Source organism: Micropterus dolomieu, linkage group LG02, assembly GCF_021292245.1.
Source record: "Micropterus dolomieu isolate WLL.071019.BEF.003 ecotype Adirondacks linkage group LG02, ASM2129224v1, whole genome shotgun sequence".
In the NCBI taxonomy this organism is placed as follows: domain Eukaryota; kingdom Metazoa; phylum Chordata; class Actinopteri; order Centrarchiformes; family Centrarchidae; genus Micropterus; species Micropterus dolomieu.
The window spans coordinates 16,833,800-16,844,220 of record NC_060151.1 but is presented as its reverse complement, the minus strand read 5'-3'; the positions used below and the strand labels follow the sequence as shown (position 1 = coordinate 16,844,220).

Sequence of the window (10,421 nt, the reverse complement as noted above, 5' to 3'; positions counted from 1 at the left end):
CCCCCCCCCCCCCCCCCCCCACACTGTAATCCATTTGACCACCTGGATCATCTGAACATTTATACACATTTATACTAATAAACCCTGAGTGCTTCATACTATCAAGAAACACAGTAAAACAAAGTGGGACCTGGTATCCAAAAAAAACACCAAACACTGCCTCCCAGTGGATAAATGTAGAATCATTGTGTTGGGAGCAAAAAAAACTACAGGCTGTTATGTTTGTTAGCAGACATTTATTTTAAAGATAAATTCTCCTCAGCGTAGCTACATCAAGACCGACACTCAGAATAACAGCACTTAATATGCAGCATCATCTTCACATCAACTCTTACAATAAATTCATATAATGTGCAACAACTGTACATGTTATATAAAATCTATATAAAATAAACACGTATGGTCTCAGATGGTTTTAGTCTGGAAAAGTCCTCATATGATTACACATGGAAATTAACATTTTCATCATGTATTATTGTTGTAACCATCATAGGGGGATTCTCTTCTTGCCTACAGATTCAGCATCTCTACATGGATACAAAGCAACACGCAAACCCAACAACACATCAGCAGGATTGACAGGAGATCTTGATCCTGTTTCCTTCCAGGACCTGCTCTGCTGTCTGATAGTTTTAATAGTGGTGATGGATCATTCTTTCTTCTGGGCTTTGCTCTGTGGTGGTTTGCTTTGGGAGAAAGATTTGGGTTTGCCCAATGTGGGAGGTTAGGTTGTTTTTTTTGCAGTGTGACCTGATACATCTGTACTGCCACAGTTAAGTGCTAGAAGGACCTAAAGCATGAGGAACATTTATTTATTCATCACAAAATGAGGAAGCCAAGATATTGAGAAAAAAAGAAACAGCTATGAGGCACTCAAGGGTAAAATGCACAGATACAATTAAACTAAAATACAGAACCTTCCCCCCCTTTCAGATTAAGTTCAAAATGGAATTAATTTTATATTTTGAAGACATTTGCAGAAAGAATAACACCACGACTAGGTATTGTTTGTTTTTGCTAAAAAGCTGTAGACTTTGCCTTCACCTAGAAAAAAACAGGTTCTGCTACGACAATAAATCTCCAATAAGCATCTGTGACCCGATAAAATGCCAAAAGTGGCTCAGAAGGACCTATTTCCAAAGTCCTTAGGCCACAGTCAAAGCTGCACATATTTTTCTCCCCGAAAAACATCAGACTCACAGTTAAATATCTTTGTCTTGAAGGAAAACTGTCCTCATTGGGCCTTGTGTGTTGTGCCCTGTGTGATTCTTCAGTGACCCTTTAGTCACCTTTACTTGGTCTCTGCTGTGATGAACAACCCCTTCACCTCAGCAGGGTGAAGAGGAGACCTGATCATAGTCGGGGCATTTGAGGAGAGCGGGGTAGCTGGCGCTCATCTGCAGCGAAGCTTCACTCGAGATGTCGGAGGGACTTCGCCCACGCGACCAGGCCTCTGGGTGGAGGAACTGGCCCGAGTGGTCAGAGCAGTTGCTGAGGCGAGGGCGGTAGAAACTGGGGTGACGAGGCTGGTAGATCTCCTCTGCTGTGTAGCGCTTCATGAACAGGTACACGGACATGACGCCTGCACTCTGCAGTGTGTAGAGCGACACATTAGATTGAAATAAAGTCAATGAAACTTAGCTCATGTGTGCTATCATAAAGAAACACTGCAATTTACAATATAATGCATTTAAACATAGCATCACAAATTCAATCCCCCTTTCTAGAAGTCTAAATACATTTCCAGAGCAGAAAACTGTCATTAAAACAGTTCTAAACTGATCATTTTTGCTAGTTAGCGATTTGGACCCCAAAGTTATGTGAATATCTCTAGCTGGTAGATTGGTCTTCACACCAGGATTTGCGTTGAAAGGTATTGATTTTACTAACAATTACACTGATATTAACAATGTGTGTTGGCCATTAATTTAATGCAGTGTTGCAGTTCCCTTCTGTGACCACTGGAGGGCAGTGAACACATGTGATTTATCATACACTCAGGTCAACCTGTGGCAAAAATATGTATATATTTTTTTTTTCGGCAGTGGTTTTTCTAATACTCACACCAAATATATCTTGAAGGTTGACAAAACAGAGAGTAGGTATCCCCTTTATTAGGTACACCTGCAAAACCTAATCCAGTCCAATGCATCAGCCCTGCCATAACATCTATATTTACAAAGCTCAGTTTTTGGTAACATTGTTGGAAATGTGTAAATTAAATGAAACCACTAACTATAATGTCAATGCTAAAATTCCAAAATGAAATGTCAAAAACCCTGAATATTTAGGCAACATAAAAAGTAAACTTCATGGAAGAACAGTTATACTGATTGCATTATACTATACAGGTGTACCTAATAAAATGGGCATTCACGTCTGTGTTCCTGCTACAGTAAAAGTCCAGGGCATTAGCCCATTTTTGGGATGCAGTGTAAACTAAACAATGGTTATGGTTTGTGTGGATATTTTTTTTAAATGTCAAAATTTGATATTTTAACATTTTACTGTTTAGCTGCATGCTACGTGTCTGTCCTTTAACATTTCGGGACAATGGTGCACACATCGTGTTCTCCCTGTTGACTGAAATATTTTGTGCCATAATCACTGCCTGTCACATGTCATTTGTATCTATGGGCAGCTGCTCACCTCAGTGAGCAGGAAGGAGATGGCAGCGAAGGCAAAGGACCAGCCGTACTTATAGGTGAAATAGGCCTCACTGCTTTTAGTCCTGTTCAGCATTTCATCATTTATACTGGAGATGTACAGCACCAGGCCCACCACCAGAGCCAGACCTGAGAGAAACAAATACATTAATATTAAATTCAGTATTGGACGAAAAGAAGAGAGGACAGGAACATGGCAAGAGGTACGAGAGGAAAGAAGATCCGTGTACCCGAGAGGATGAAGAAGATTCCAGAGACAAACGCCAGGATGGTGCGGTGAGGACGAACGTGCCCGATGTTGTTGAGGACGAAGCCAATGAACATGAAGAAGAGGCTGACCAAAGGGAAAGGAGTGGCTGAGCGGATCATCTCTGCAGAGAAGAGGAGAACTGCTGTTTAAACCCCGAAACATCCAACAGACGTTTGTGTAAATCTGAGTGTAAAAACTAATGCAGGAAATACTTAAAGACACTTTAAGCATGTAAGCATTGTTTTGTTGATCTACCCCAATTATACAGCAGCCTTTTTCATTTGTCATGTTTGATAGAAAAGTGTCTTTATAGAGGTTAAACCACTAGCCTATATAATGGTTCTTTTGGGAGGAACCAGGAACAGTAAGTATTGAAACAAAGATAACTGGAGTACAGTATTAGAGCTTATTACACTTATCCACTTCAGTGGATGTATCCTTCGGTAACACTTAAGCTGAAGGGCTTGTGAGGTGAATTGTCTGTGAAAAAGCACTATTCTGGAGAGGAGCAGCCAAATGATGACTCAGACTCATCTGTCTGGCTGCCTTCAGATCATGCATGGATTAGGGAGCACAATACAAGTTTTTGCCATAAAAAATATCCCTTGCAGTTTATGTGAAAACCCTCAAGGAGGCAGATTGAGATATTAAGCCTGAAGAAGCTGCTGTTTGGACGTTGGAGCTGTTACTCACTGAGCACATTTACTGTGGACTCTGATGTCAACTGGACATTCATGGGCATGATATATGCGATGGTAAAGCAGCGGCCGGACTCACCACCTGGAGAGGAAAGAGAAAAAAAAAATGTTGAGATAAAGTTTGGTGAAGAAGAGAGATGAGGTGACATGAAAAAAAAAGACAAGGAATTAGGAAGTGAGAGTTTTCCAGCATAAACTTTCAAATGCATAGACAAAACAGGCAAGAAAATGGCAACGTTTACTGTATCGTTGTTCAAAACAGGCAAACAAGAAGACAACAAAAAGCTCAAACTCTACAGCTGAGATGGCACAGTAGATGATGTGACAGGTAACAATGACTAAAAGGCAGGTGTAAAGGGGGTGGGGGGGCATATTAGGAAGGAGATTTCAGGGACTGGCAGACTTTCAGTACGGCAAAAGACTTTCAGTACGGCAAAAGTGTTTGCAGTTAAACTGACAATAAACATAATTCACTGTTTGTGATCAGGATCAACATTGCGCCAGAATCCAGTGAGCCAAGTCATGTCAACAAAGGACACATAAATAAACTGTTTTATTTACTGTACATTAAAGGAATAGTTCAGCATTTTTGGAAATTTGCTTTCTTGCATGAGCAAATTAATACCACTCTCATGTCTGTTTATGCTAAATATAAAGCTACAGCCAGCAGACTGTTAGCGTAGCTTAGCATAAAGACTGCAAACAGGGGGAAACTGCTAGCCTGGCTCTGTCTGAAGGTGACAGAACAGAAGCTGCCTCTAGGGCTCCTTAATGTTATATCTCATTTGTTGTGTAAAAACGACAATTTCTTGCCTGTGACCAATGTCCCTGAGTCTCCGCTGGCTGCCTGGCAACATAACCCCTGTAAAATGACATTTTTACCCCCAAAAAATCTGGGCTCCCGTATTTGTGCATGTGAGCTAACACATACATCATGCATCTTATGTACATAATAGATTTGACTAAATAAGGTGTTTCTTTATTTTAACACACACTTGATGTAAAAAGGTTTTCCAGTATTTTAAATGGACATATTCAGTATGAATTTAAAACCTTGATGCTCCTTTTTCCTTAAATTTGTCATCAGCTTTTCTTTCAAACAGAAGTGTGAGTTACATCACATCCTGCAAAGACAGCTATACAGTCATTATTATCACTTCAGCATCACACACACCCTCTCTCTCTCTCTCTCTCTCTCACACACACACACACACACACACACACACAGTCACACACAGAGACCAGCCGGAATTACCCACCAGCTAATTCTGCGGCACGACGAGATGACAGCTGTCTCTGAGGAATGTAGGCGCAAATTTTTGTGTGTGCATTTAATCGTGTTGCAGGGCCGATTGTACGCTGATTGCACCTCGTTTTAGAACTTGTGATTGATACAGGGAAGAAACACAAGCACACTTTCTATCTTTTTGTTGCTCTCTCTCTCACTCTGCCTCATGTAGTCCACACTTACTCAAAACCTCACACACAGAGTGAATGTCATTCTGTGTCAAAGCTGACGCGTGGTCAATATGTCAGTGTGACAGGAACAGCCCCCTGCAGCTGCCGCCACATTTAGCTGCCACACAGTACAAACGAAAGTCTCTGAATATGGTCATTCCAGTCCCAATTTACACAATTCAGTGTTAAATTTCAAGAGCACAGAGAAAGTGATCCCAAATCATGGACTGTTATGGAACCACAGAGTCGTTACTAACCAGCCAGGAAGCAGACCCTCCAGAGGCCAGAGTGCAGCGAAGTCTTGATGTCAGTGCTCTGGTTCAGAGGCATAATGACGCCCTCCTCCAGGTACAGCCAGTAGTCGGTGCTGACTGCCACTCCCAGCAGCCCCAGGCTACTGATTGCAAAGACACTGCTCAGCAATGTCAGTGCTTTCCTGCTGCAGGCGCTCATTGTGACAGCGGGGGATTGGGGAGCTTCCAGCAAGTGGTGGTTCCAATTAAAAAAAGTCCAAAAAGCAATCTGGAGGAGGAAGAGGAAGAAAAGGTAATTTAAAGGAAGTTGGTGTTCTTAATCAAATAAATAAATAGATGCATAGAATATAAATGTTATTTCATTTTGCTTCTTTTTTACGATAATAGAGTTTACTGCAGGTCATTTTTATTTAATTACAGACTTTTTTATTTAACAATGTCAGGAGTGTGGCTGTTGCTTTGGTCTGAATGAATCAAAAATCAGTCACATAACTAGCTCTATCGTGTTTGTCTTGATTGACAAAGATTGTGATTAAAAGTGGAATTATGAAATAAATCTGTTGTGAAATAAAAAAAACAGACTCTGGAACAACCTGCAGTAATATTTCATAAAAATAATAAGAGTTTTAAAGGTAGTTAAACATTTTGGCGAGAATTAGATGAGAAGATTTATTTCACTTCACATTTTGTGTCTGGTTAATGTAGCTTAGCATAAAGACTGGAAACGAGGGGGAAACAGCCAGCCTGGCTGTGTGCAAAGGTAAGAATACCTGCTTACCAGCACTTCTAAAGCTCACAAATTACACTTTATATCTTTTTAGGTTAATCTGTACATAAAAAGTGAGCTTTAGATCTGTTGGTGGATGGATTTTGTGACCCTTGGACAGAGCTAGCTGTTTCTCCCTGTTTCCAGTCTTTATGCTAAGCTAGGCTAACTGTCTACTGGCTGTAGCTTTATATTTAGCGTACAGACATGAGAGTGGTATAAATCTTTGCATCTAACTCTCGGCAAAAAAATGGACATTAGCATTTCTCTACTTTGTCAGAGGATTATTTCTTTCAGGTCTTTTACACTTTGGGTCACCATGCAGTAGTTACGGGCTGTTTGTGTCTTTAGCAACCCTCACTTAGCCAGTGTTTACTGGCTCATATGGATATCTCTTGATAAAAAAAAGAAACAAACAAAAAATTTACGTTTTCAGCATAATATGCCAGTAATAAAATAAATCAGAGAGACATTTCCGCACTGGATTTTACTAAGAATCTGTCACCTTGTCCATCCTTGGCTCTACCTATTTCGACCATTAATGAGCGATGTTCAACTCCTCAGATTACTGTTCTCTCAGGGTTGGTTCGCTGGAGTGTTTTACAACTTACTGGGTTTGGATTAAGGAATCTTGAACGGTCTTGGAAATGTGTGTGTATGTGTGTGTCTGTGTGTGTGTGTGTGTGTGTGTGTGTGTGTGTGCGAGTGCGAGTGGTCAGGTGCTTCACGTTGTGAGCTCGACTGAGGAAAAAAGGGGAAAAGGATGGGAAGAAGGTGGGTGAGAGGATAATAGACAGACCTGTAGACAGAGAGGATGAGGAACAATGTTTGCTTCATTTCTTGTATTCCTGTCCACATGATATTTCTGAGTCTTTGATAAAGCTGGAGAGATTTAGGAAGTCAGATCCATTCGTCATGATGAGCAGTTTTGAAATGTCAGGGCAGCTGGAGGAATCGATAGTTATATATTATAATATTGTTTGGTTGAAGTGCAGGTAAATCTAATCTAAATCAATCCTGTTATTTTTTGACTTTCCACATAAAGTTTTTGTAGTATATATACATATATATTTTTTTTTTTTAACCCATCCATCCTCTCCAACATTAAAGTTTTACAGTCAAAATGAATTCTAATATCTGTATCACTCTGTCCAACCTGACAAAAAAAAAAAAGAATAGAAGAAGAATGAAGTGCGAGCTATTAATAAACTAGTCTGAGAGATATTAAATGTGTTGCAGCCTAATGTGAATACAAACATTACTTGAAATCCAAAACTGGATCTCGAAAATTTACAGCCATGAATCAGAGCAGAATCCCTCAAAAACAGCCCACGATAAGGTTGGACAAAGTAAGACATCATCCACAGTGACAGGGTGATGATTTAGATCCTATTCAGGACACGTGTGAACGATCTATAAACAGTGTTGGATGGAGGAACCAGCTCCAGGACATACTGTCAGAGAGAATTTGAATGGTTGTGACAAATAATTTGGACACTAGTTTTAGTTATGTTACTTGTTAACTAACCAGCCTTAAAATTATGTATCTACATTTTCCCCATGCACACGGGTAAGTCTTTCTCTGTTGTCCTTTGAACAAGCAGAAAAGAGACTCTGTCAGAAACTGTTTGACAAACAAATCTGCTCGTCCACCAGCAAGGTCACCTATCTCACTTTGAAGAGGCCTAACAGCTTTGGTTTCCTATTCAGTTCCTTCCCTGTCACTCCCTATCAGCAGTATTATTTATTCAATTTTTACCTTTTTTTATTAGAGAGAGACAGTAGAGAGCTGGCTGGACTCGACTCAAGGACGTTGCGATTATATGGTCAGAGTCTTAAATCTCTAGGCCACCAGGATGCTCTTCAGCAGTATTCTTTAGAGTAAAAAATAAAGCAATGCCCTCAAGAAATTCACCCAATTTTTTCCAGAGTTAAGAAAGGGTCAGATGGGAGAATTAAAATATTTTTGATGATTTAATTTAATCCTGGAAATGTTAAAATGTGTGCAGAGGGGTGCACCTCTCTTTAAAATAGCCATCAAATGATTATTATAATTATACTATGTACAAACTGAGCTATAACATGGTTATAGCAGTCATGAGGATAGAGCCCCATCACATCCACATCAGCTCTCCTCACCATCTGTGTGCCAATACATTGATTCTGTATAAAATATATGGCCAACTTTCAATATGACGTAAATGGATCAATACAAAACCAAAAAAACAACAACTCACACTTCACTTATCAGACAGGAAGGGCTCCAAATTAGTTTCATAATCATAACATAATTTCCAACATCATACATTTGTATGGTGACCTTCTCACAACCTTCTTGCAAATGATAGATTAGAGTTACTTGTGAATGACATTAAAATCTAAAAGTATAGTTTTTATGATATAAAATAATAATAAATCTCCTATAGAGACTTACAGGGTACCTACTGTAGCTGTAGTTCTGTGTATACAACTTCGAGCAGTAACCCAGTGAACTCACAATAAACATCATAGGCTACTTATCATTGAACATGCCAAACACATTGGACTAGCTAAGTTAATTAGAAGCGGGAGTTTTAAAACGTATTTAAAATAAACACTTAAAATTAACACTTAATTTTGAAATAATAACTAAATCACATACTGTTTGCTGTGGTCTGCCCAGTCTCCGCACGGTGTTTCCTGCCCTTAGAGAGAAAGATTGTGCTGAAAGTTGTCAATTTAAACCTCCTGCTGGCAGGGTGAAGGACTGTCTGTTGTGACGACTTGAAAGAAAATTAAGCGGCTCTCCGTCGATTAGGTCACAAATTCCTGCAGAAAACTGTAAAGTGAAGCAGCGGGAAGATGATGGAAGATGTTAGGACCGAGACAGCGAGTCAGACAGACGCCTGGTCCTGCTGCACGAGCTGATCTCAGCCGATGAATGCAAATACGGTGAGAGAGAGAGAGAGAGAGAGAGAGTATGTGCGCGCGCTCACGCGTGTGATTTCAGGACCAAGGACAACTCCACTCCAGCTCTGGCAGAAAGTGAGACAGCTGCCTGTTGAGGTGACGTGTTTCAAGTACGCATGAAAAAGAAAGAACAAGAACTACCTGTAGGTCATAGATAGAAACTCAACACTTGAACTGTCCAAATAGAGGTATTTTATTTATTTATTTATATGTTATGATATAATGCAAAATTTCCGACAGGAACATAAAGATGCACTATCTGTCCAAGCACAGAGATGCTCATAAGAGGGCATCTTCAGAGAGTCAGTGTTCAAGAGTGCTAAAGATGTGAGAGTCTTCTAATAAGAAACAGGCCACTTAATATCCTGTGGGGTGTAGACAATGTAACTAATGGCTTTATTAAATGTTAATAAATCCTTTATTAATGCTTTATATTAGAGCCCGAACTATATGGGATTTTTAAGTCCAATACCGATTTCGATATATTTGAGGATTTTTTCCCTTTATTTTAAGAAAGGCATAACATAAACAAAGATTATACCAAACATTAGTTATGTTGAGACCATACCAAGATACCATGACAAAATTATTGTTAGAAACAGTACTTTGAACAAAAGTACAGCAAAATACATTAAAGTTTTGATAAATAAGAGTCAGAAATATATAAAACTACAGAAACATTTTTAAAATATCTGATTTGTAATAAATTATAGAGTACTACTACTAATAAACATTAATTAGATAGTGTATGTATTGAGGGGCTAGTGAAACACAAACTATAAAAAATACCTATATAGTACTAATACTACTATTAATAATAATACCTTATATCATCTCTGGTGTCATTGCTATCATAATAATGATAAACAGGGTTCTGTTAATTCTATCCAATGCTACAGAAACCATTTCCTAACCACCATCTATGATACAGTGACCCAGAGGAAACTTGAATTAATCTAATACTACATGACTGTCTACAACCAGGACCTGCAACTGTGTGTTAGATACTTGTTCAGGTCACGTTTACTCACAAGTCCCCTCTGGTTTATTCATTTCACTACAGTTTAATCCTCATTAATCCTAGCTTCCTCCACTTATAAACATGACATTAGCTTTGTGGCTAATTTACCAACAGGTATCTTATCTGTTGGCGATGTTCGAAAATATTTAGAAGTAATAAATTAGAGAGAAATGAGAGGACCTGTCCCTACTGCCACACTGTTTCAGTAATAAATCTACAATCATGTCTGTCAGCAGCTAACCTAACGTTACATTAAACACACTGCTGGGAGCCTAAAGATAGCAGTGAAAAATGGGAGGGTTAGCAAGTCTGGTCTCCGAAGAGGAATAGTGATGAGGGCTATATTTATTATCATTTAA

At 39.2% G+C, this 10,421-nt stretch overlaps 1 protein-coding gene across 1 annotated transcript; it reads right to left on the bottom strand.

Annotated features, from left to right (window-relative positions):
• Positions 1 to 405: 405 nt before the first annotated feature.
• Positions 406 to 8,883, bottom strand: cacng5b (calcium channel, voltage-dependent, gamma subunit 5b). The gene is made up of 6 exons (XM_046040553.1): positions 8,734 to 8,883; positions 5,330 to 5,594; positions 3,610 to 3,696; positions 2,897 to 3,037; positions 2,650 to 2,795; positions 406 to 1,589 (listed from the first exon to the last, which is right to left on the bottom strand). The coding sequence occupies exons 2-6, from the start codon at positions 5,523 to 5,525 to the stop codon at positions 1,329 to 1,331; spliced, it is 831 nt and encodes a 276-aa protein (XP_045896509.1). The 5' UTR covers positions 5,526 to 5,594; positions 8,734 to 8,883; the 3' UTR covers positions 406 to 1,328.
• Positions 8,884 to 10,421: the final 1,538 nt, after the last annotated feature.

Bases quoted from the DNA above. Each gene is read 5' to 3' on its own strand.
- cacng5b (XM_046040553.1), bottom strand. From the start codon at position 5,525: ATGAGCGCCTGCAGCAGGAAAGCACTGACATTGCTGAGCAGTGTCTTT. The intron at 3,038-3,609 runs GTGAGTAACAGC...TCTTCTCTGCAG, and splicing joins GTCCACAGTAAATGTGCTCA to AGATGATCCGCTCAGCCACT. The intron at 2,796-2,896 runs GTACACGGATCT...TGTTTCTCTCAG, and splicing joins AATCTTCTTCATCCTCTCGG to GTCTGGCTCTGGTGGTGGGC.